The sequence below is a fragment of the Bombus pascuorum genome, chromosome 14 (genome assembly GCF_905332965.1).
Source record: "Bombus pascuorum chromosome 14, iyBomPasc1.1, whole genome shotgun sequence".
Taxonomy (NCBI): Eukaryota; Metazoa; Arthropoda; class Insecta; order Hymenoptera; family Apidae; genus Bombus; species Bombus pascuorum.
This window is the reverse complement of record NC_083501.1, coordinates 1,463,734-1,490,411: the sequence shown is the minus strand read 5'-3', so window position 1 is coordinate 1,490,411 and position 26,678 is coordinate 1,463,734. Positions and strand designations below refer to the sequence as shown.

Here is a 26,678-nt window from a genome sequence, read left to right as displayed (position 1 = left end):
AGTGAAAGTGATGATTTAACGAAGCGGTAAAATAAAATATTTTAGCTATAAAATACGAATTATAAAATGTAAATTATTGTCGTAGCAATTACCGTCGATAAATTGTTTCGATGAAAATGATCAAAGGATTTTCTGTTAATAAAAAATAAGTAACTAATTTTGTCTAAAGTAAAGATAACAACATCGTTTTAAATCTCTTCGTAAAGAGATGTATGAGAGTTACGTTGATCGACAGGTATTACAAAGATTATATCGTCAGTGGCAACTTTTAGCATGTAAATCGACGATCGTAGCGAGTTTACAACGAGACAACAACTTGCCGAGTTCTCGGTTCCGTATGAATGTGAACGACTTTGCAAGCACCCTGTAGACAAACAAAACTATCTTTTCCCTTCCAGTCGATTTTACTTCGTCTCGTGCGTATACATCAGAGACGTAACACGCAGATGTTTAGAGCATTTATGGCTTCCGGTATTACGGGTCTTCGCAAACTGCGTCTAGTTCACTGAATAACTCAGTCGTCACTTAAACGTTGATCACAAATATTTTTCACGCAATGCCGTGCACGTATCTTCCTCGTCGTATTTTGCTCGTTTAAAACGATCTCGTTAATCATAGGGTTTAGTCACCTTTGAAACAAAATTACACGAAGTAAAATAAATTTTTGGTATTTCCATTATTCTATTTTGGCTTATGAAAAACGTATGTGTACGCGTTTCTATTTAAAAGAATAGCGTAATTACGGGCAAAAATTATACTGCGTGTAACGATATGTAACGTTATTACAAAAATATTTATTGTAATATTTTTAATTGCAAAACATGTACGTGCAATTATAAATAATTCTCATTTTGGAAAAGTGACTGCCTACGGAATAGCATGCACGACAGAAATTCCAAGAACCTTTTAGTATTCGCGTCATCAGCGTGAAACTTGTTATCTACATTTCTGAGTACGCCAAATTTAGCTCTTAGGAAATTTCGGATTAAATAATTAGCTTAAATTTTTCAGGCACGATATTTCTCAGTACCAATTACAGTACACGATTGGGAAAGTAATTACATACGCATTTAATTATTCTCGATATCAACTTTAACTTCGAACAAATAAAAATTTTTCAAATTCTTAGAAACGAGAGACCTGGGAACTTTGGAAATCCTGAACAATCTGCGAGCTTTTAACTGGAAAAATTACGAAACGTTTGAAAATCGAAATGTCTTTAAAATATCGGAATTTTTAGATGCTCCGAAAATTCGAACGAGCTGCGCAACCTTAGAAAATTTTGAAAGTGTACAAGGTTCGTAAGTCCCGATAACAATTATCGCGAACGAGGTACTGAATGATTACTTTCAACAATTTAATACAATTTAATCCGATTATAGTCCGTCTGCTATAAGCAGGTCTGGGTTAGGTCTAGGTTGCGTCTACGCTGCATATACCGATTGTCATTACTTCCAACTAAACTCTTCCAACTTTTTTTTAATCACTCTAATCGTACAGCTTCGTATCAGACAATACATCTTAATAAATTCACGCAGAATTCTTTTTTTTACGAGCTACTCACTTTCTATAAAATAACGTTGAATCTGCAAAATTCTAACGCGACGTTCAATAGTTGAGAAAGATGGTATACCGTGAGAGAGCTGAATAAATTCTTCTTGAACACTGTCTAGACGCAATGACGTTAAATAAATCCAGTCTCGAAACTGAAAGTTGCGCCAGCAAGCAGTGACACATGACTCTCACGATCATTCTCATAACCCTGAATTAGAAGAATTAACTGGGTAAAAGGGGGGAAAACAGAGTTAATGAAACCTTCGTCGGTGTATCGTGTTTCCCACGCTGACACGCAGAAACAAAAGGAAAGAAACTTGCTCGATTTTGCAATTGCGCGTGGAAAAAATCTCGCCTAAGGTGCTACTCTGTAATCTGTTAATGTGATTAGCTGCGACACTTCTAAGGTGCTGTCTTTCCATGAACGTTACACTCGGTTTCTTAGCTTTGTCGTCGTTGCTCCTCTACATTTTTAGGGATATTAATTTTCAAAATTACAGCTGTGCGTTTATCTCTTTCGATTTTCGTCCTGTATAACTTATCCGCTAACTTTGATCCGATAAAGTAACGATCGTCGATATTTAATACCACATAGTTACGTAGGTTATCGTCATAACTGCGGTAAGCGAAAGAAAAGTATCGAAGAAAAAAAATAAACGGCAGATTACCTTTGCAAGTAATTTTCAAACCAGCGGAGCATGCGATCTATTCGATGTCTCGAGAATTTAGTTGTCACGCTGCTTTATTGCTTCTCCGTTTACGTCTTTAGAAACCCTTCGAACGTAAATCGAGGAGATTTGTTGTCTGCGCGACAAGGTTTAATCGAATTCCCGATAATGTGAGTTCGCTTCATTATTTTTTTCCTTCTCTCTAGGTTGTCCTTTCCTCTGATGTTTTACAATTCGATTTTTTTATGCGATCCATTAAAACCTCTTCGATGTGAATTCAACGATTCTTCCAAATCGTATTTCTCCGTACAAAAATTGTCTTTGTGAAATGACTGTCTTGATATACTGGAACCGTATACTATCATTTAAGAAGTTGAACGATTCTCTAAAAGAAATCGATACATTTTATCCACCTTTTGTTCCGTATACATATTATAAGATAATAATTAAACTTAAGGTAACGTCACAAAGTAGCAACTTCATTTAAAACATCCCATTTCTCACACCTTTTAAATTTACGATTCTCCAGCAGCTTCCATTGAATTAACCGGTAAGTTTCATTAATCGCGTCAGTTTTATCCAAGCAGATCAACATCGGGTAAGCTCTTTAATGACTGGGGGAAGAATAATAGCAGCACGAAGACGTAATCGCAAATAACTTTTCTCGATGACCGTATAATCTAACGAAACGATCGCTCTCTATCATTTTACCGTATTTAAAGTTTAATTAAATGGTTGAAGGTTTTCCCTCTGTCCGACAGCCTGTAATTAGATTTAGCCGTGGCAGTTAAATTACAAGCAAGCTTTCGTTATTATTTATGACTCCTTCGCTTACGACGTGCAATAAAGGAAGCGATACAGAGGATATGAATAAACAAAATAATTATATGCGAAGCTTTACGCGTTGATAAATAATAAAAATAACTTTTTCTCTGTTTTACGATTCGATAGGATTTCTGTACGATGTATGTAAGAACTTGTTGGGGCGTAAGTTTGCGAGTTAAGCGTTCGTTTAAGCATAAGCTACTATTTGTCGTTTTCCGAGTACGGCGTTAATTAACGGAACAATTTCAGCTTTGATTAAATTTTTACAGTTTCTTTGATCGTGAATAATTTGGAAGCGACGCGTGCGAAACCCTTCTGTTAAGCGAGTGAACGCTTAATATTTTGCAAACGAAATAGAAAGAGTGGAAGGTTTTAATTGCGGTATGGAAGGACTTTGCACCGCGTCCTTATTATTCGTTAGTCTTTTTGTCGGCGGAGAAACACAGAAACTGAATTCGAGAGATGACCATAAAACACATTCCCCGCTTTCTGTACACTATTGTCTTCTCCTACTAAATTGAAATTGCTCCGAGGTTGAAAAAGGAAACGGAACCTCTTTCCGCAAATTCGCGGCATCCTGAACTCGGTTAAATATTCTCAACGTTACGATCGTTTGTTATACTTTCCAAATTTTTTAGTAACGCCATAGTCTTTCTAATGATATTGTTCGTAGTTTTTGAAACACAAAGAGAGAGAGAGAGAGAATAGTTATTAAATCATCGAAACAAAATGGCGAGATGCACGTGTCTGATTAAAAAACAATTGATATTCGAAAACGACTATTTACAGGTACGAAAAATGGTAGGAGAATTTTATTTATCAACGCGTTTTTCTAGCGTTTTAATAAAAAAAAAAACATATTCTCCTGCAAAAAAAACGACGATGCATGGTTTATGGAAGAGGTGTGCAAAAAAATCGAATTCTGTCTACGTGAATTTTTTCAAAGTGGAGACCAAAACATTTAATGAACGAAGGATAAATAAGTTATACCATTTTTTTCAAAGATTAAAAATATTTGCACGTATCAATCAATTATATCATTGGGAAGCGTAAATGTTATATATATATATATATATAAAGAAAAGATAGGATATTGTATATAACTGCAGAAAGAAATATTTTGTTTCAGACGCATATCTTTAATTTTGTCTGACATAAATTTAGAAACCTAAAATCGTACTACGATTCATGGTATTGTAATAAATGATTCAAACATAGTGGACGAACTAGCTTCTATTTCGTTTAAGTAGATCAAAAGATCAAATAGTAGGTAATATTTCACGAGCGTAATTTAAAATTTAACGTAAGAACGCGAGCTTACAATTTGAGAATCCTCTATATCGTACGTTTAAAAATACTTTGTAAAACAATTTTTTTTTTATTAAATATCGCCAAGAAATGTCTTTTGAATTACACGAAGAAGCAGAGTAACCTTTCGAGCGAGATGCGTATCACTACAGCGATCTGTAGAAATGCCAAAGAAGTTTTGGATAGCGGCGACGTGTAAGTACGTGTCAGAGTGTGATAATTTCAGAGAAGAGCGAGCTAAATCGAGCTTTGTCAGAGTCGGACAGTTGTGAACTATAAATCGTCAACGATTGCCTCGAGCTCGTTTCCGAGGAAATTCGAATTTTTCACAGCGGGGATATTCCATTAAAAGCTATCATTGTCCATTGTTAAACTTTCCTTATTCGAACCACCACCGATCCATCGAACAAGTTCGCGAATGTTAAAACGAAACGTTTGCAAGAAAACATAATATACGTAATAGATGACGAAACTTTAATTCGACAAATTCGATAAAGCAAAACTTTAAAAACAGAGAACCCTGGACATTTTCAAACGTTTTATCATGCACTTTCTATCGTAAAATCCGATAAATTTATGACAAAATATCTGGATCTCATATATCGCTGGAATCGTTTCTAAAAAGAGATTCACTCGCACCACTTTTCCACGAAGACCTTTATATACTGCCGATGCCGATTTCCACGATACATTTACAGCTACGAGTCACGAACTCTGATAGAATGCTTGCGCAAGCGGAGGAAAACACTCGATAAATCTGAAGGGGATTCACGCGCGATTCTCTTCTCAACGATCCGTCTCCGATTCCACGGCGCCATTATAGTTGATTCGATGTGACTCCATTCGCATTCGCGATTCCGACCTGTGCACCGGTTGCACCCGGTGCATTCGTCGAACTGCATCCACGAGCGTGTACTTGGCACCTGGCTCGCGTCCAAACTGTTACGTAATGCATTAATTCACCGACTCGTAGGATTTGCATGCGTTAGTAACCGTGGGGCGTCTACGGTCCACGTTCACCGGTTTAGTTTTCGATAATTGCATCCAGTGTTCCGCTCGATGACTGAGACAAAGTGGATTACCGCTACAGCTATCGGACTGCCTGATGTTAGAAATTTTGTAAATTTATACCGAGTCGCTTTACGTCTCCGCAGATTCCAATAATTTTTCTTCAAATATACGGACCAAGGCTCGTTTCTATATCTTTTTTATCGTACATCTTTCGTTTCGATTTTAAGTTTCTTAGCATGTAAGTTTTATATTTTAATGGATGGTAATTGCCGTATTAATGACGCGGTGTACGCGACCATTAGGTCCCGCTATTAAAAATATAAAGACTGACGCGGACGAACGATGTGACGTTGTTTGCGATAACGCTGTGCTATTCGACGGGTTAACATTTTTAATGGTGCAACGCACACGAGCGTGTGATCCGGCCATTAGAGATACGAAGCAGTCAAATTGCACGGCGTTACCAGTGCGAACGACGGAAAAATTTCGAATTAGTCACTCTGACTAGCTTGCTAATTACATTGTTCGAAATATAATCCTGCCCGGTATAAATCTGTATAGCGTTACCGGTACGAACGACACGGCGAAGAAACTTTGCCAGAAACCATTCGAATCCTCGAAAAACTCAGCGCTGAAAATCAATATAAATTGTATAAAAATTCACCGATTCTTTATTTCGGCTATTTTGCTAATTCTGAACGTACAGAGAATAGCCCTGTCAAATCGTAAAGCGTCATTGCCGAGAGATCGGTACTAAATACGACCCCACGCCAGCGATTAATCACGGAGGAGACACGCGAACACGGTTCGCGATCGATCGTATGTAATTGACGGCGAACCTCGCGGACACGGCCACTGCGAATGAAGAATGGATTGAAACGTGTCGATGTATTTCATATTTGGTTGATTTTTTGGGAGAGGCGCGGTGATAGAAAGCCGGTGTTGCTAGTCGACGGATGTAACGGATGAGAATATGCAGAAAGCGAGGTATAATTGCGATTGGTGAGAGATTGAATGGAACACAGATGTGGCCAGAGAGGCGAAGAGGGATAGCTGAAGGGATGGAAAAGAGAGAATGGGGTGGAGTTTATGGGAGAAAAGGGATGCGAAGGTGAGTTTGCAGGGGAGGAAGGTTTTACCGAGTTTGCGAGTGTTGGCTGATATAGAGATTTCGGTCGTAGAATAACGCAGAATTGGAGTTCTAGAGAGGAACGAGATTCCGGTTAATGATCATGGGCCGTGGATCTGTTTACGAAAACTCATATTTATAAACGAAGATCGCAGAAGGCAAATACGATAAGCACTTTAATTTTAATGTCACTTTATAACCAAACAGAAGAATTTTAATATGACATAATCGAGAACGAAAATAACGTTCGTACCGTGGAATCGATCGACGATGAATTCGCTTGAATTTTAAAACTGCTTTCACGCAAAAGATAGGAAATGTGACTTATCGTGTCTCCGCCTGTGGTCGACAAATATAATATTTTCTATTCGCCAAGCTCTCGACTAAATCCCTGTAATTTCCTGGCGAAAGCAGCCCGGATTTGACGTCAAATTTAAAAAACGGGGACATCCACATTTTGCAGAAATTACACGCCAGTTTTTTATCTTATGGAAGACAGTTCTCGACGAGCGTTGAATCGCCAGTGTGCCCTGAATCCGCCGGTATCCCGCATAAGGTGACGATACGTCCTAGGTTCCTGGGTTTTTTCAATAATTGCCGTCATTATGGTCGAAGGAAGCAGTTCGAGAGAAATTTCTTTCCTTTATTCTCCAAGGTCTATTCAGACGTTGAACGAAGTGCTCTTGCTCGAGATATATCGAATGGTAGGACTAGACGATTGATAGCTTACGGTGAACGAGAATACGGCGAGTATTAAATTTTCACTGAAATCGCGTTGTTGGCATTATTTATCGCCACGAGAGAAAAACGTGCCTTTTTTTAATGGAATTAGTTACGACGATATATCCTAGTTATTGCAAGTTGAAAGGTCTCGTTCGCCTTGCAGTTTCGTGGCCGATAATTGTTCAAAGTATAAACAAATTTCTTCACTTTTCGTTCCTTGCAGTTTCCTTTCATACGTTATTTTTATCGCGTGTAACGTAACAAATTCTGGAGAGTTATCACGTTATCGGAAATTCAATCTTCACGATACTATCTATAGGTGATATTCTACGTAAAAATTTGTTCGCAGAGAGTTGGCGATATAATTAATTAAACAAAAATTGTACATGTTACCAAATGCCGCAAAGTGGCATGAACGAATTTCTCTTTCTCCGCCCGTTAATTATAATATACATATAATTATTTTTGAAAACATCGCGCTCGAGTAATCTTCCCGTCGCGATCGTCGAATAAACAGTAATTTGCAAGCTGGTTCTTCGGACCGCGAGCCCATTCGACTATTCAAAGTAGTCGCGAAGAGAATTAAAACTTCGAAGCGACTCGATTCAAGTCCACCTTAACTTCTCACGACAAAGTTCGTTATTTCGATGTCGATTCGCGTTTTGATCAAACTATGCGTGAATGAATTTTTCCCAATTCCCTCGACATTCCAGATGTATATCGCTTAATTGCTTCTTCCAGAACACTGTCGAACAAAACGAACTGAACGATCGAACTCGTTAAAGACGAGCAGTTTAACTTCTGCGTTGATCGAGTATCATCGTAGAGTTCTAAAAGTAAAAGTAAAATCACTTAACAAAATACTCACCAGTGTATTTGGTATTTGGCATATAGGAGAAGATCATGTCCGATCGGTTGAACAAGGTGATAAATAGGTGGTATTTTTCTTCCGCGCTGGAACGAGGCATCGTTGTGCCGTCTATGAGTCTGCTACATTTTGTTGCACTCGTGCTCGTTACTGCAGCCAACAGCAACAAAAAGCTGCGGACGTCCCTTAAGCTTTTTATTCCCTGCGAAAATGAAGCGCAAAATTGCTATTAAACTATAAACTTATCTTGACAATTATAAACGACCGCTATTACGTTTTGAGCTACGTTCACGAAATTAGCGGCTTAGTAAGCTTTTCGTCTTTGTGGAAGCTACGAGCTTCCAAAGAACCTATTTATGATTTTAAGGATCGATGTTTGAAAGCGAATCCAAGCTAAACGTTGAGGCAGATTACGACGATACTGTTAACTGTTTCGTCGTTACTTTAAAGCATGTACAAAGGATCCGGAGTTGCAAAATATATCGTCAATGAAAAGACTGAAATGATAATTTCAAGGCGTCCTATTTCCATTTTCGAGTAAAGTCTCCTTGGAATGGCGCAAGCGAGAAAATTCGTAATAAACGACAGGACTGAAGATGACATCCCGGTTAAAACTTTCTTGCCTGGCTGTTGTTTCGATTAATGGCCATAATGGCACGTACGATTCGGTTGGAAATTGGGCTAAAACTGGCGTAGTAAATAAGAATGATACGTCATGAGCGGGATTAGGATTGGAAACCGATCGACCCAATTTATCCACCAACACCCACAGACAAATGGTGGCATACGGCGAGTTTTCATTTCACGTGAATAGAAGGGACATCGTTTCTTTCTTCTACCCGCTGGCTATAGTGGAAAAACGAAAAATTCCAACTATCATTTCGCACGTTCTCCGCTCCATTGTATTCTCTACACGTGGCTAAATCTATATAGAAAAACAATTCACGCCATTTCTTTCTCTGGATATTTCTTTTCTAATGGAAAAGGAAATTTCTTTCCGATGGAAAGGAGAGATATGGCGGCAGAGGATTTAATTCCAGTGAAAGTTTCGTGTTTGTGTATCCGGCTGGATTTTATATTCAAACTTATCTCTTCTTTGTTAGAATAGGAAAATGAGACGAGTAAATCTCAAGATCGTAAAAATTTCCTAAAAATTTGGTAAAATTTCACATCTCGAGATAATAATCTTTTTATTCCATTATGAATCTTTATAAAAATATATATTTTCGCGAAGAAAATCGAAGAAATGGAATGAAATCTAGAGATTCGTTTCGTCCTTTAAGAATGTTAAAGATACGCAAGAAGTTTTCATTTTTTGTATACGTTCGAATGCTTTCGCGATCCGCTAGCTTATGTGCTCCATTCAATCGACCGATAACACGATTTTCTCTTACGTAATTCCCAAGGCTCGCAGTATCATTGACGTTCGCCTTGGTGAAGATCTTGGCCGTGGCGATTGCAACGAATCCGTTTACGTGGCCGAGAAAGAATCAATGTCGTAACAACATTCGATGAATTATAACAGACAACGAGCTACGAAGTAGAAACGCAAAATATTTTAGGAAACATCTCTCAAATACCTACGAACGTTTTCACAACATCTTCCGTTCCACCCTTCTCCAATATTACTGTACGATTTTCAGTTTAGAGACTCTTAAAAGTTATTAGCTTCGTGTTATTAAATTATTTAAAAAAATATTCTATCCTAATAAGCTTCTTTAACGTCCTTGATAAATGTTATTAAAGATACTCTTGCTCAATTTCCTCTGTATATTTGGAAAAAATGTATTATACATCGAAGGAAGAACGAAGCGTTTGATTTACGTTGTAGCATCAAAGACGAATGTATCGAAAAAGGAGAAGCAAAAGTTTAAAAAATTCGTAATATTTAATAATTTCTCGTAATTAAAATCATTTTCTTTGAACCTGTGTTTTTCAATTATTATAATTTATTATTCTTCTCGCCGCTTTCGCAAATGGAAAATGACTATGTCAGAATTTAGTCGTAATTATATTTTGGCTGTAGGCAAGGAGGAAAGAAAAATTGCCTTTAACTTCGTTAAACGCAACAAATTCGACGCAGGCAGCAATTTTCACATTAACTTGCGTAATGCGGATTAATGGAATGCTTTTCGTAATGCGTTTAGTACATTAGGTGCTGCTACGTCATATTGAAGTAAAAATATATAAGCCAGGAGAAAAACCCTATTTATCGAACAGATTTACATAATAATATCAACCGTATGAATAGTAATTTATGGAAACGTAATACACGCGCGAATTTATTAAAAATCCAAAAACGTTTTCGCTACGTTAATATGCAAATATCAGTTACATTATTAACGTATTATGAAATGTAACGGTATAACTATGTCACACGTTACCACGTGTCACCTACGTACTAAAAGATGCGTAAAAAGTATCCTATATTTTAACGAATTAAAGCGAGCCGCAAGAAAGGAAAATATCCTACGTCTATCCTCGACCGAATAAAAGGAAAACATCGAAAGAATTCTATCAACGATCAACGACCTACGTTTTTCCTCGAATTTCCACTAACATCGGCAATCGCTTCCAATATACTGCGAAATAATCCCGAATGAGACGAATAGATTTAATAATACCAGCGTAAAATAGATTAATAAATAATCCGATTATCGCACCAGTTATTTAACGAGGAACTTGTCGTTTCGATGAAAACAAGAAAATTGGCAATACGCAGGTACTAAAGATCGACAATTTCCTTTTTTGGTATCCATTAACGTCAACGACCGTTACAAAACACACTGGGAAAATGATCGCGAAACAACGTATAAAGTTGTAAGCTTAACCAAGATATATTAACCCCGGTAGAACACGGCGACAATTAACCAAATCGATTACTCAACGTTCGCGTAATCGCGCGATAAAAGCCGTCGCGACGACGGCATTTCCATTTTGCCAGCGGCGTTACGTCTCGTTAATTACGTAACGACGTCGCATTGTGCAACAATGCAAAATTCAGCGGATCTCGCGGAACGGGCCGCAGCACGAAATGTCACTTTGCCGGATGCCGGCTTCTATTAAATTAGAATACGAATATTCCGCGGCGAAGCACGTGAATGCCGGCCAGCCCGGCGTCTGCCCACACGTGCGAGGAAACGTGTGCCTCTACTACTTCGTCCGGCTATGCACGTATACCAGTTACTGGCTGACTCATCTTGGCAAAGATACAGCGCGCCATCAGACCCAACGATTCTTTTCTCTTTTCTTCTCGCGCGTGGCATCATACCAGTGAACAGTCTGTTACATATACACAAGCTAGAAAATTCGCGCGGTTTCTTTCTCCCGAATTTTTCCCTCCGCAGTTGCCGTTAAAACGATCGATGACGCGATATCGTGATTTCTTACGAATTAAAAATGGTCAACGGTGACGTAGCATCGCGCTTCTTGACGAATTGAAAATGATATCTATCGAGCAAGCGATAAAGTCGTTGGGCAATCGAGAATGGCTGATCGAGCATGCGTTTTCTCCACGTTCTGACGCTTCTGTAAATTAAAAATGACCGTCAACGAGTTTTACGAGATAAAAAACACTGGGTTGCTCTTCTTCTTTTAAGTTTTCATCAGAGTTTATATTCTTTTAAAATGATGGTAAGTAGAAAAGAAGATAGAAAGAGCAGAGATAACGGAGTTAGGTGAAAGAGGTATCGAACGCATGTGGTATTAAAATACAGTTTTACGATCTTTTTATTACGCTTATGCGTCATAAACATAGGAAAACTAAAACTGTATCGAACCATAAAGAAAGAGAACCTTTTCGGTGTATCGTTCTATGTTTGGAAACTGGCTTTAAAATATCCATCGATAACGACATTATTTACACGTAGATGCAAATTTGTATTGTGCCGGTACGAACGAATGCGGTAACAAAGATTAATTGTTTCATGTTGCTTTTTAATATTTTATATCGATCATCTGCCTGATCAGTTATACCCATTATCTCTACCTATTTCTTTTATGAATACCTCATATAACGGATTAATTATCGTTTCTTCCCTTATCCTCTCTCAAACCATTACCTTATATCGCGCTCTATTTTCCCTTCCACAAAATATTCTTAATTTCGAGATTACGAGTCGTACAAGTCCTTCCAAACACTTTTCATCGTTCGATCGTACGATTCCAGCGCAATTAAATCTCTTGTGTCCGATAAGGGCGAATAACAAGCGTCAAGCAACCATAAATTCACCGTGTCTAAATATATTGGCCGAAGACGATACATATAGGGCGGGGTATTTGACTCGATCTGGCATTCTGCCATTCACGCTGCATCCTCGACCGCAGAGTAACGACAGGAATTCAAACAATACCTCGTGTTGAGCCACGACCATGATTTTCCTGCGCGTCGCGTCACTATTCAAAAGTTTACGCAACTCTATTCGCAAATTCAATTGGCGCGTTCGATTCTGGTTTCATTTTTACTAAGCGATTCGAATCGAAAGGTTCGCCCAATAGATCGCTCCACTTTGTCTCACCTTTGTTCCCTGAACTATAGCGGCGATTATAGCGCTTTTAGCTCTAAATACTAAATACTAACCGAGAGCGATTGAGAATAGTTTTGGACGCGTTAGAGATAGTTTAGCACAGAACGATTTCTTCCGCGAGTCAACTCTACATACGATATTGGTTCGTAATTCGGGCAATAAAATGACAAATGATATAAATTTCATGACCGTTGGCAGTAGAAAAGGTAGAAATTGCGAAAGAAAATCGACGTATCCACTGGTAATATTCGACCTTTTTCACTGGATTCGAGGGTAGAACCTATATTATCCCTATTATACGATAGTAGGTGAGGAAATAAGTTTGAAGGGCGAGTGAAGTGGAATAAAAAAAGAGAATAGGAGGAGAAGCTTGGGGGATTGCATCGAGTAGAATGAAACTGCGAAAGACAGATTGCGAAGACCGCCAATACGTCATTCGAATGTCAATAAGTTGGGGGAGGACGTTTTAAACCTCTAGAATGGTAGTAATTTTCGTAGAAATTTCGCTATTAAATTTCAGACCAACGTCTCCGAGTCGAACAAAGTTCCGAAAACGCGAAGCTGATATTTACGAGAGAATAATTTTTCATTTTCAAATAACAAGAGTTATTTGGCGCAGCAAGGACCGTTATACGGTTGTAACAATTTCTTTGCGTCTCTTTTGTGTTTTTTCTAGAACGCTCGTTTTCACAACCATTGCTAGCAAATAAATATAGACATATAGTACGTTGTAACGAAAAATAGAAATGTCCGTCATATCTGGTGAATACATTCTTTTGTAGAAAAAAGTGGCTACCTCCGCACAATGGTATCTATTGTAACAAACATCCCTATTCAAAAAAATGCTCTTTCAGTTCTCTATTTCGGTAACGTCAACGATCATAATTTTTATTAGCTCTGCTGTATTTATCGCAAAAAATTGTAACCGTACGAGTTCAACAAAATCTTTAGTTTTTTTCATTTTATTTTCTACGCTTTTGAAACTTTTGTATCTATCGTTGTATTCTCTTCGTATTTTCCTTCTTTTATTTTCATTTCATTCCGTTTCCTTCCTCTTAAGAACAAACATTTTCGTTCTGCCGTATGATCCGTAACTTCTATTCGAACAGGCACGCGATTATTTGTTGCTCGTATTGCTATGTATTATTGCTACTTTTGTTGTTAACGAACTGACGGGAGTAGCGCGATTATCGTTACATCGTTGCAGGTTAATCGCGCGACGATACGATCAAGCGTTGGTGCATTTATACACGTCTATCGCTGGAAACGCGCAGCTTTTTCAGGTGAAAACGGATATTCCAGCCAGGTCGAATAATACTCTGATTGCGTTTGCTTTTCTTGATGCGGCCTGCGATCGAACGCAGAATTTAAAGAGCGTATGCTCGGTAAAACATGAGAAAGAAAAAGTTGTTGTCGTGGCATTTGGTAAACATTGTTTGATAAAAATTTGAGAATAGAAAACAATTACGTTAAATTCGTTCGTATTCGTGGATGTAATAAATTTCTATTTAAACATATTTTTTAACTCTTTTATGGTTTTCTATAAATTTTTTAAATTGTTCTAAATCCAAGACACGACCAGTTCTTTGTGTAAGCGAAAGTTGTATCATCTTGCGTAACTTTCCCGAAGAGAATCGACAAAACGTACGGGAACACGGTTTCCCTCTAAAATGATTGATGAACGCGATCAAATGGTTCGAGAAAACCAGCAACTCCACCATTTTCTACCATTTTCTACCATTTATTTAGGACGCGGCTTTTAAAGTTTGAAAAAAAGTTTCAGTTACAACGTCGGATATCGTCGCAACGTCGTCATTTCTTTTTACTTCTACCTGCTCTTTAACGCAACTTCCGTCTTCTTTGACGTAGAATTTCTATAAATTCTGACTACTTGAACCTTCCTCGACGTATCTTACGAGCTGTCTTTGCGATAAAAAATTATTTTTTAATACTTAATAGTTTTTTACAACAGCTCGTATTTCTTTTTCAATCTTTTACGCAAAATTCCATCTCCGTGTTGTACGAAACAGTACATGTTCTTCTACAATATTTCAACAACGTTTCCACATTTCCTATTCCGCTCGCTAACTAACATTTCACTTGGAACAAGCGAACAAGTAGAACGAGTCTTTCCTGTTCAATTTTTACAGAACTTTTAGCAACGTAGCGAGATCGTTGATATATTAATTCGAACGCCAATTATATATATTTATAAATATCACGTTGCTTCGACGTAGATACAGTGTTACAGAGATACGAAAGAGTGCACTCCGCTATAGAAAGTATCTCTGTGAGTCATTTCTGGGGTCATTACCAGTTTGCACCCTTGTTGCCCTCGTGACCTTTTCTAGTAGGCACTTGGTAAATCGTGTGCATCGAACGAATCGATATTCGCATAGTGTCTTTGCGCGTGAATGATTCCGTTAAAGCTGATTTCGCAAACGTTCCCGAGGTACAATGGATGCGAATAATGTACCATTTGTTTCTGCGAGAAGAAATATTTGAAAATATACCGACGGATTAAAATATTTGCTAAAAAGAAGTTGACAGAATAGACGTAGAAAGAATAATTGATAAAATAGATATTATATAGAATATAGGAGATGTTTGGATATTTAAATTACACGAGCAACAATCTAGTTACTGCAAATTTTCATGTTAATCTGAAATTTCATAAAACTTTGCAACATCTCCGTTTATCACGTGCTTGAAAACATACAAGCGTAAGATACGAAGACGTACTATCGCAAATGTATTTCAATATAACGCGACAGTGAAATGAAACGAGGAATAGAACTGTTCGTTTCATCGTATTGTATCAACATTTCCCGTCGGCAATATACATAGATCGTACACAAAGGGATTGCGTCGTTTATTACATTCGCTCTTAGTATTATCGTTCGATACACTTTTAGCAACATTTTCATTATTTTATTTGTTTAAGACGAGTAGAATATAGATAAAAATTCTATAAATTTTATCAGCTTAGATGACAACAAGGTATGTAAATGAATTATACTTCTATTCAATATATCATTATATCTTATTATATATATAAATAACGAGAGGAAGGTATCCTCAGCTATCGCAAAATGACACGAAGTAACAGAAGATTATCATATCGTACGAAAAGACTACTTTCGACTATTTAATTATAGGTAAACAGATTAGAAGGAATAGAAATTTTGCTTTCGATAATGCTTCATAACTGCGTTTTGATCTTATCCTTAATCTATGCAACGTAATGATATTTCATAGATCAACCTGTTATCATCTTAAGCAGTCGTTGAAAAATCGTTCAATTTCTTATATAGATAATTCTACTGTAAAAGGTATAAAAGTTTGATACTCACCATGATGACAACTGGAATGATTTGCACACGAGCGTAGAGAACACGTGGACCGAACTTAAAACGGTTGGTTTTCGTGCTTCATGTCACGTGTGTTAAACATAATCGAAATAAACATTCGAAAGATCCGTCACGGTCGCGAGTCTCTGGCCAACTGACTGCGTCTGTCGAGGCGCGCTAATAACAACTCACCACTTGCGCAGATTGGCTGCGCAGTGCGTTTCAAAGGAGATTCTTCCGCTAGGGTCAGACAGCACACTCCATATGCGTTCCTGTTATTTCAACGCGGCTGGTTAGAAACTTTTTCTACTTCCGTTTGGATTGATAGGAAAGAAAAGTCAACCAGATTCCTTAACTGTAAGCGACTCAAAATTAACTGGAAACGAAATTTCGTAAAGTACCAAAAGAATTTAAAGCTGGATAAAATATGGTTCTTTAGTGTACGATATTTTATTATACAATACGAGATCGTAATTGCAATATTACAGAGATAATTACAGAGTTTGTTTGCGCGTTCATTCGTTAGGAATAATAAATTAATTTATTACAGAAGTTTAGTAATTGCTTATATACGGGGGCGATTATTCCGGATTGAATTATCATTGCTATATTTACTTTAAAAATAAATGCAAATCTATCTTGGTTTGGAATAAATAGACCATGTATACGCGTATATAGCGAGGGAATTAATACATGAATTAAATTATCTTTATGGCAAGACAGGATCGTAGATATTAATTAAATATTTTTATTACGCGTATCGAATTGTTCGTATTTCCTATTTTAATAAAAGGTACGATAAAGTGATTTCGTATCGCCAATTTTGAATCATCGAAGGCCGGACTCTGGTTGATCAGCCGCGTGTTCAAAAATAAAACATAGGCGCCACGATAATTACCAAATAATGTTCTCGCAGCGAAACAGACGAAAGAGTTCAATCGAGTGCAAGGTCGGCCTTTATTGAGTAGTATTTTAAGGTCTAGAAACGTCATGAGTTGTTTCAAACTTTTTATTCCCACACGCCGCTGTCTGTTCCGACTTGAACGTTGCTTTGAAATATAAATAGAAAATAATAACTCGTAATTATATTTTCTTGCGATATCGATTACTTTTCTGTAACCTACGGCTAATTTATTAATTCATTAATTCATTATTCATATCGTCAATTGATAAATTATTCTACGATAGAATGCAGAATAAATATTCGCGCAAAAATCGAGCTATCAAAAATATTCTGAAACTATCAAAATATCGAACGAATCCTTGACAATTGCCTGTCATTAAGGCGTTCGTCGTTGTTCTTTCCCTTCCTTGACGTTTCGGGGGAACCGGTTAAAATCATCGTGTGATATCCCGACGAAAGTCCCAGGGTGGAACGCAACCCGACAACCGAAACGTCCGGCGTGCCGCGTGTCGATTATGCCAAACGATGGTTTAAACCGCGAGAATTATCTGTAAATCGTACGATCCGCTTGCCAGAGGAAACGTACGGTGACGGTGTTCAATGTCGCGAAGTCGTCGACTGTCTTAAACGAGTGGACGGTCGTGAGACATCGCTGCCTTTCAACCGGCAGGAACATGAAATCGAAACCCGACCACATCTCCGAGAACGCCGCAAATTTGCCCACGTGTCGTAGACATCGAAATCCGGACCGTGTCCAAACGACGCCGAGCCATCGACAACGATAATGAGCCAATTGATTACGTCGCCCCAACCGTCAGGTTTCCCACGCGATTTAGTCGTTTCTTAAATCGCGACAAATTTTTCTTCCTTTCCTTCCAGCAAAATATTTTTACCTCTCTTCTTATCAGATTCCCTCGTTGAATATCCTGATTGCGATCTTTAATATATTTCGTCATTTTTCCTTCGTTTTTGTTTGATTGTAATAACAGCTTGGTTGGAAAGAAAAGAAGGGATTCGCGTTTGTGTAAATGTGGAACGCTGATAATTAAACGATTCGCGCGGTGAATATTTGAAGGGAATAATTCGACTTGCGATCGAATAAGAGATTGTACGGTTTTGACGTGACTGAATTGCTGTTGCATCGGAGCTACGGATAAATGTCTGTATTTTTGATGTGTGTCTTCGTTTAAACGGCGGTTAAGATATCTGGGTTACTATAAAATAATTTTTCTGCATCCATCCGACTAAGATTCTCGGTTTTCCTTTTCCCTTCAACGACAAAATAAGTCGACGAATTCGTTCTATCGTTGTCTATTATTATCTTGCCCGTAATTGCAAGTCGCCCGAATTAAAGATGTTTGTTTAAAAATTTAGAAAACGAAGAGTCAAGAAGCGCTATAGAAAAAAGTGCGATGTCGAGCGCAGGAACTAGGTGTAACTCCGCAGCTCAAAAAAATAGAACTCTGACCAATCAGTCTGGACGTAGTTCGATCGCTGTTCGTATTTACCGCAATTCTACAAATATCTTTAGAAAAATATTGCTTGAAGCAATTCATTTAACAACGAAATATTTAATAATTTTGAAAATTTGTAGTTTAAAGTATCTTAAACGTTGGACATATTAAAAGTTCAATGTCGACGTTTAACGAAAGATATAATTGCAATTTCAGGGAGATTCCACAAGTAATACCACGGAAGATGCTTCCATCAGTAATAAATCGCAGAGTAATTCCGCTCGACGTACGCCAGGAAAATCATCAGTCAGTCCAATTTCGCACAAGAGGCCCACATCCAGTCTGCCAGCTGGATCGACGCTTAGACCCGAAAATCAATATGCAGTGAAAAAGAAACGTTACTTGCTACTAAAGAAGGAGTTGACGGACAAACAGGTAATTATTTGGAAATGATCTATCAAGAACATTCGCATGTTCAAAGCGTGATTCTCTGCTGTTACGAAAAAATCCATATTCTTAAAAATTAGAATGTTTCGTAATTATCTATCGTAATTTGTCAATCAGAAGATTTAACGCGAATTGAAATTTCCACAGAAAACCGCGCAAGATCTGTACAACGATATGTCTCAGCTCCGTGAGAAACTAATCACCAGTGGTGCGAAAGATCCGGGCAAAGTAGAAACTCTGAAACTGGAGGTTGGATCGAGCAAACATTTTCCAGCAACTGAAGCAAGTTACAAGGAGGCGGCAGACGTTCACGCCGAGAAACTCTCCGTCGGCAAAGAAATGCTCGAATCCTTGGAGGATCGATTACGAGAGATCCCGAAGAAGTTGCGAAACCTTTGCCAGGACCTGTTGGACAAACAGTCGATCTTCGTGGCTTTCGTGACGTCGCAACTGATCAAAGCCAGCTCGGAAGGGAACGACCCGGATCGCACGAACTCGGAAGTGACCATGCAGCTCGAGATTCACCAAAGAGATTACGACGCTCTTAGGTCGCATATGAACGAAATACAGGAGATCGAGGAGAAGTCGATCGCCGAGTTAACGAGGAACGTGCAGCATCTAATCGACGAGTATGAGCATTCCAGGGCGAAGATAAAGGAGACGAACGCGGCGGAAGCGCAGAGAGAACTGCAAACGCAATTAAATGCTACGGTGGAGGAGCTGCAGACGGAAAAAGAGAAGAATAATCAAAATAAAGAACGTCTTCGACAGACTGAGTCGCAATTGCAGAAAGCACGTACGAAGATCAAGGAGATGGAGACGCACATGGCAAACGATAAGGAAAAGATTCAGCAGCTGCAAGGCAACGTGAAGACCATAGAAGGTCAAATGAAGCAGAAGGATTTGGCGATAGAGGGTAGGATGAAAGACATGCAGAAGACGATGAGGAGCAGCGAGGATCTGGTCGCTAAGGTGGAGAAGCAGAGGGATAGCTTCGAAGCACGGTTGTTTTTCCTGCTTTTCCGAAGTTCCTTTTTCCTCTTTTCTTAACTTGGTCTGCTTTAGGTTGATGGAGCTTAAAGAGAAGATGAACAGCAAGGAAAACGAAGCGATAAATACGATCAAGGAACTATCTGAAAGGCTGAAAGCGGTTACTACCGATCTTGGGATCGAAAAGGAGAAGAGGTATAAGAAAAGAACGTTTTTGATTACGAAGAATGCAGCTATTATAACGAGGGGATGGTTTTTCTAAGTCCAAAAGAATAAAAAAATTTGATATTTAAAATAGGCAACAAGTAAAAGACGCGTTCACAGAATTAGAGGAGCGATACAAGAATCTCGAGGAGAAGAGCAAACAATTATGCGAGCTTGCGGAGAAGAATAAAGATTTCGCTATTACAGGTACAAAGACTCGGACGTAACAACTTTCTAACAAAAAAAAAAAAAAAAAAAAAGAAAAAAAAATATAAAAAAGAAAGAAAAATAACAGGAAAATATCCGTGCATTTGTTTTGCTCCGTTAAATTAACATTTAAAAAATATCTCTTAGTCGCATCGAGAGAAAAGTGTAATCTTTGCGTTAAAATAAAATTTTAACGAGTGTTTCGTTTTACTTATTAGATGGTAGTCATACAGAGAACGAAGTACGCCTGTTCAGCGAGTTACAGGCAACCAGAAACGAATTGGAAGCGCAGAGGCAGATGATGTTGCAGCTGCAGCAAGAGAAAGAGGAAATCATTGCAGTGATGCATCAAGCGGCCGTTAGTTTGCACTACTTTCGGGACATGTCCTCGTATAAGTCCTAAGAACTGCTCGATTCGATCTCAATCATTTGTTAGACACTCTTTTACCCTGATCGAAGAGAGGGTGATAATTTCTAATTGTTTCGCTTTCTTCTGTTCTCGTGAGCTAGTGTCGCGAGGAGGAGGAAGATTCGAGGGAGAAATTGGCTGCGGAATTAGTGTTCAAATCCAACGAAGTCCAGAAGCTGACGATGCAGTATTCGGAACTGAAAAAGGTTGCAAAAAACGCGTAAGTTGTTCTATCGGTAATGCACGAAAGTATCAAGAATTACTTCTCTAAATCCTTATATACTAAAGCTTTTCGAATAATGCACTTTCCGAATTTTCATGGGGCGATTTAGCCAAGAAAAAAATGGGATCTTAGAAAGGCAGTTGATAGAGATTCAAACGCGGCTGCATTCTCAGTCCATGGAGGGTGGAAAAGCTGGGTTAAGCGCTCATGCGATTGAGCTTCAACAACAGGTCTCCGATCTTCGCAACAATTTAGCAGAAGTAATTCAGCAAAAGGAGGAGCTAGAAACTGTATTGACTCAGAAGCAATTGGAGTTGGAGCAGCGTGACCGTATGATGCGTGAGCAGAGCAAGTATCTTAAAGTCAGAGACGAGTTGCTTGATATTTTGAAAGGAAAGGCACAGCAGGAGAATGGAGAATTATCGACCAACGATGAGAACAATGAATATCTTGAGCAGGTAACCAAATATCATTCCTATTTAATTCCTTTCCGGATTTATGGTAGATTCCGATTACTCTTTAACACCCTTTAACAGTTAAAGTTTAGAATACACATATTTTTAAATATCCTTATAATCGTTTCAACTCTTAATTAAAAATTCTTTATATCAGTGTCAGAAGAATAGAACTGTTCGAAGAATCTGACATATTTTTGCCTAACCAGATTCACAAACAGATAGCTGCCAAAACGGAGGCAATCCAGGGGTTGTATACGACTTTGGAAAACAAGCAATTACAGATTATGCGTCTGGAGAAGATGGTAAAGCTAATGGAGGACCACCAAGATCGAGCTCAAGCTCAACGTACGCGTTTAGAGAATCGCATTGCTCAACTAGAACTGGCTTTGCAAAGGAATAAGGAACAGCGGTACGTTAGGGGACAGTCGTTATCTTGCATAGAGTTTGACATGGAAAATGAACGAGATAGATTATCTACAGATAATCAGGAGAATCTTAGCGACTCTGATCAAATTTTTTCACAAGACTCGTTCAACTTGCATTCTTTCTTGCATCGTGATCAACGCGATTTGGTCGATACTAGGTCAGAATTTTTACATGGTGCGAGTCCTTCGCAAACTGATCATCGACAGTTACACGATTACCGAGACTATATACAGCGACAGACATCCTCCGACGAGGATCAACCTTACATTTGTGAACGTTGTCGCCAAGAAACATCCGCAGAGAAGAACGATCAAATTTGGTCAAACAAAAACGATTCTACCGACAATACTAACGAATCTTTGCGTAGCTGGTTGACGAACGTGTCTAGTCACAAAATAACGCAAGATTCGATAAATACTCGCGACTTCCAAAATGATCGATATTTTTATGACTTACCTTTGATGGATAAAAATAGAAGGTATACCTCCGAGATGTACAATTTGGACGAAGAGTTTGATAATGTGAATGATAGTAGCAGGGAGTCGCAAAATCCTTATCAGAGAGATTATCATCAATATCGTCATCTTCATCATCGTGCTCGGTCGCCGCTGGTAAATAAGACCGTGCCTCATGGTGTCGCCTTGTAAACTACTGTACATAGCTTCCTTTGTTAAGAGACTGTTGATGTTCAACACGTACAATATCTTGTTGCAATTTTGAAGGATGTGTTTCATCAACGTAGGAATAAATGGCTTGGTTTTGTGGTGTTATTAAATCTCACACACGCAATTCTCTTGAATTATTTTTTACACAAAACTGATGCAGTAGACAGCTGATGCAAATAATGCATCAGTAATTCAATTAAATTTTCTGAAAATATTACAATAAGTTTGTTACATAATGGCTATATATAACATTTACAGTCGTTATTAGTATAAAAAGTAAAAATTTCTACTTATGAATAATAAAAATTCATATACAACCTTTAATCATAATTTGACATGGGAACCATTAGTAAAGTACGTTGTAAATAAATTTGTATGTTGTATTAATAAGGTCTGATTTAATAGGCTAGGTACTCCCTGCTACCGAATTTTCAATGTTATATCGTCGATACAAAAGTTCCTTACAGAGTGCCTAGCCTTTGAAACAGACCGATTTCTAATTTCTTCAACTCTCTGACCGATTTTATTTTTCTATGTTTTAGGGGTAAGGGCTTCGGCATCCTGTAAGGAACTTTCTAATCATCGTCAACGTAAATGATCTCCATCTTTGGTCGATCTCTTTGTCAAAGAGATTATTTTATGTTATTAAACATTAAGTCTTTGGTAAGCGGCACTTTACATCGTTTGTAAGATCTTTTTGATTCGATATTCGACACGGTTAATCGAATCGTAGATTGTTGGCAATATTTTTGAGAAGAGGCGTGTAAATTGAGTATATGTATTTTGATTTATATTACTGTAATCGACGAGGCTTATTTATATATTTTTCTCTGTACATTTTATACGTGTTATTTATTTTATAATAAAATTAATAAAATTAAATTATGTGTACAACTTATCAAACGTTATGTTAATCACTGTCATTATCACTGCTGCCAGAATATGCACCCAGTAAAGATAGACCATTATTGCTCGTCGGTTGATGCATACTTTCAGGCGTATTTTTATTTGGATTTTTACTTTCTTCCGTGAAAGCATCAGTTTCTTTCCTTGCCAAAGTTTGCGTTTCTTCCTTATTGGTACTAGCAACTACAGCGTTTGAATTTACTTTGGTATTTACCAAATTTGTTTTTCTTTTAACTATGCCTAGTAAATTTTTTCTATTCGACGATGACGGTGTACTTTCAGACCACAATGACGTTTCAGATGGTTTTATTTGAGTCTCCTTAGGCTTCAAAAAAAAAAAAAGAAAAAATGAAAAACGCTTTATAGTTCTCATAAATACTTAAAAATTACAATTAATTAACCAAAGATAAAGAAATAAAGTAAATATTTACCTTTTCTTCGTCTGTTGTAGATTGAAACTTATTATTTTCAGTTTTACTTTTACTTCTTTTCATTACCTTTTTTGCTGGTTCACTGCTTTCGCTCTCATCTAATTCCACGATTTCTTCTTCTACAACAATTTTTTTACCAAATATCGCTTTAACACACTCTTCGTCATATTCTTCTTGCTCTTTCTCTGTTCTTTGCTTGGCTGCGTCTGTATCAAATTGTTCTAACATTTGATCATAATCGATAGTTTGTTGTCTACGATTCAAGTCTTTCAATTCCTCCAAAGATTCTAACAATTCCAATTCTTGTTTCGATTGCAACGTTCTTTTTTCTAAGAGTTTCATTGGATTGGTAGCTTCTTCCTCTTTTTCTTCGTCTTCCTCTCTCTGCGCTTGTTCTTCCGCTAACTTTAAGGCCATAAAATTTCTGGTTGCACCTGCTTCAATCTCGTAATCCGTATTCTTGGGATCTGTTTTAAAACTTATTTCTTGCAGGCATCTAGTACATTTTATGTAAAACCTGTAAATTCGTATTCCTAAATAATCATCACCTTCAACATCTTCTTTACGAGCATTAAATTTTTTTCCTTTGTAAATGTATTCACCGCAAGTTTTGCATCTCATATTGAAAGGAGCCATCAAACGAACTGTGTATTGTCTATTTCGGGCTAATTTCATACGAGGGATTTTTGACGGATCAAAATCCGGCGGATAATATTTCTAAAATATAAAGATTACGATTAATATAATAAATTAATGTGTGTTAATATATATAATCAATCTACACAATAATATAAACGTATCGTCATTTAATTTAATGTAATTATTTGTGAAATTTTACTTACGTTTAAAACTTTACGCTCCGACATGTTTCTGGTTTACTGCAATAAAATTATTAACACAAAATGTGTTATAGGACACAAGTAAATAGGTAGTTTACACAACCTAAATATATTTTAGGTTATCTCTGCTGTTAAAGTAAACTAAAGTGCACTATCCAGTGCTGCCACCCTTGCTTATGGAAGTCTACGCATTCTATATTAATTTTAATACTGCAACGTTGGTACACGTGATATTTAATTCCTTGCAAATATGAAATATATAAACTGCGCGTGCGATTATTCGTTAATTTCGCCATTGTGTTTTTGGAAGTTTAAGCGTCGTTAGTTCTTGTGGTCGAGAGAAGCGTCGAATATAGGTATGTACGAGAGAATCATTAAGAATCATTAAGAATCATTGCATCAAACACTCCTATTGCACGTAATAAGAGTTAGCGAACCTTTGAATAGTTCTTGCTTCATATTTTTCAGTGATCGACAAGTGTATCACATTATCAAGAAGCGTGTATCGGAGCTGTATAAAAATGAGACTACATCGCAGCATCCAAACCTCAACGTTCAACGGATTCTGCTTGGTGAGTGTTTTTTTAAAGTCTTTTCGTTTACTATTGTTCATAGTCATAGTAATTACGATTGTTAAATAGGAAAAGTAGGAAAATTTTCGTAACATTTCAACCTTTAGATCGTAGTTTATACTATTTTTACTATTCCACTTTTGAATATGAAACGAGAACCAAAATGGCGGAAATTCAAATCTCGATATAACCGTTTCTAGAATGATCGAACTATGAAATTTAATACGAAATAGCTGATGTTCAGTGAAATCTAATCGTTCACGTTTTTGCTACTTATAACGTTATTTTATATACAATTTATTACAAAATGAGATATCCAGTCATCTTTATAACAAACTATTATACTAATATCCTACAAAGTACAACTATCGTTACATGGTCTTCTAATCTAAGAACCAAGTGTACTCGACACCGACTAAATTCCACGTTGACGACGAGCAATAAACGATGATTGGTATCACAGCGATTAGCTAACCATTGTAGAATACTCCAGCTAGCGGAATTCGTTTCACGCGGGACGAATTAAAATCGGCGAGAAGACCTCCCCGGATGTTTCCCTTGGTTTCTTCTTTCTAACGTGAATTTAATATCCGTGAATATAATGCGGGCATTTGACCGAACGATGAAAGCGAGCGTACAGAAGAGACGAGTAGGCCCGTTTTACTTCGTGGAACTGGATTCAATTCGGCATCGTACGCGTATAAAGGTTATTCAGCTAAACGCAAGGTCATGGGTACATGACTTGGGTCAGTCGAGCGCGTAAAACGGGCAAACAAGAATCTTTGCGCAAAGGAAACGAGAAAAAAAAGGGGAGAAAGAAAAAGAGGAACAGCCTTAAAGACACACCACTATCCTGCGTTCCTTTTGTGGGATGGCAGAGGTACGTTTATGAATACATTACCGGGACCACGACGTTTTAAAATCTGTTACGCCTGTGTATACGCGTTCTCCTTTCATGGGACTTTCATGGGGATTCCTCCTGGACTCGACTCTTCATGGTCTACCACGACTTTAGCTACTGAAATTTTGCGGTTTGTACTTTTGGATCTTTTGTTTCGCCGGCGATATGATCCTTTTTTATCGCCATTCTGAGTACAGAACTGTAGATATTGCCTTGGTATATGTAGAAACTAGATATTTTATCGTTTATTTCTTCATTCATAGCGCTACTATGGACTTTTAAGATAATCGCGGACGATCCTTGTATCACTAGCTTTGCCAGTGGGTATAAACCTTTAGGTATAACTTTGCTACGTACAGAAATTTATATTTTAGTCAAAGATTTTAGAATTCTATGTATATTTTGTAAATTTAACTTCGAATGTAATGTTTAACCGTAAGGTTAACGTTTCACGATAAGGTAAATGGATATTGAACTTTCTCTCATGGTATAATTAAGGATTTAAAGTCATAAAAGTTCAGTTTATGTCGAGATACGAAACAGAGGTAACGACTATCCTTGATCTAGAAATCTAAGACTTTTGGAATTTCGCAACCTTGGAAGTTAGTCTTCGAACAAACAAAAATTATAACTCTTTCGTATGATGCTATAAATTTCTACGATGTTTCAACCTTCGAATC

The 26,678-nt window shown here is 37.6% G+C and overlaps 4 protein-coding genes across 8 annotated transcripts in view; 2 read left to right on the top strand and 2 right to left on the bottom strand.

Annotated features, from left to right (window-relative positions):
* LOC132914164 (spondin-1) overlaps positions 1-17,012 on the bottom strand; it is a 29,416-nt gene extending 12,404 nt beyond the window's left edge. For 2 of the 3 annotated variants that reach the window (XM_060973022.1, XM_060973021.1), the window contains exons 1-3: positions 16,861-17,011; positions 15,966-16,234; positions 8,087-8,288 (exon numbers count right to left, since the gene is read on the bottom strand). In XM_060973022.1, coding sequence (XP_060829005.1) covers positions 8,087-8,288; positions 15,966-15,968 — 205 coding nt within the window. In that variant the 5' untranslated portion in view covers positions 15,969-16,234; positions 16,861-17,011. Of the gene's footprint in view, positions 1-8,086; positions 8,289-15,965; positions 16,235-16,860 lie in introns of all 3 variants that reach the window. The other variant, XM_060973020.1, reaches the window with a different exon arrangement.
* Positions 17,013-17,454: 442 nt separating this feature from the next.
* LOC132914165 (golgin subfamily A member 6-like protein 24) lies at positions 17,455-23,021 on the top strand. Of its 2 annotated transcripts, none has more exons than XM_060973024.1 (11): positions 17,455-17,684; positions 18,241-18,362; positions 18,537-18,755; positions 18,915-19,771; positions 19,833-19,952; positions 20,056-20,168; positions 20,387-20,526; positions 20,679-20,797; positions 20,910-21,258; positions 21,477-21,667; positions 22,892-23,021. In XM_060973024.1, the coding sequence occupies exons 1-11, from the start codon at positions 17,651-17,653 to the stop codon at positions 22,914-22,916; spliced, it is 2,289 nt and encodes a 762-aa protein (XP_060829007.1). In that variant the 5' UTR covers positions 17,455-17,650; the 3' UTR covers positions 22,917-23,021. The 2 variants fall into 2 exon arrangements, with proteins under 2 accessions (XP_060829007.1, XP_060829006.1); XM_060973023.1 differs by having other exon boundaries at positions 21,465-21,667.
* Positions 22,474-24,684, bottom strand: LOC132914174 (splicing factor YJU2). 2 transcript variants are annotated; one of them, XM_060973043.1, is made up of 4 exons: positions 24,529-24,684; positions 24,289-24,403; positions 23,687-24,203; positions 22,474-23,580 (listed from the first exon to the last, which is right to left on the bottom strand). In XM_060973043.1, exons 2-4 carry the CDS (start codon positions 24,300-24,302, stop codon positions 23,260-23,262), a joined length of 852 nt encoding a protein of 283 aa, XP_060829026.1. In that variant the 5' UTR covers positions 24,303-24,403; positions 24,529-24,684; the 3' UTR covers positions 22,474-23,259. The 2 variants fall into 2 exon arrangements, with proteins under 2 accessions (XP_060829026.1, XP_060829025.1); XM_060973042.1 differs by having other exon boundaries at positions 23,687-24,403.
* A 126-nt stretch (positions 24,685-24,810) lies between these two features.
* Positions 24,811-26,678, top strand: part of LOC132914176 (G1/S-specific cyclin-D2) — a 143,742-nt gene continuing 141,874 nt past the window's right edge. The window contains exons 1-2 of the mRNA XM_060973045.1: positions 24,811-24,881; positions 24,994-25,097. The gene's annotated coding sequence lies outside the window, so the exon portion shown is untranslated. The remainder of the gene's footprint in view (positions 24,882-24,993; positions 25,098-26,678) is intronic.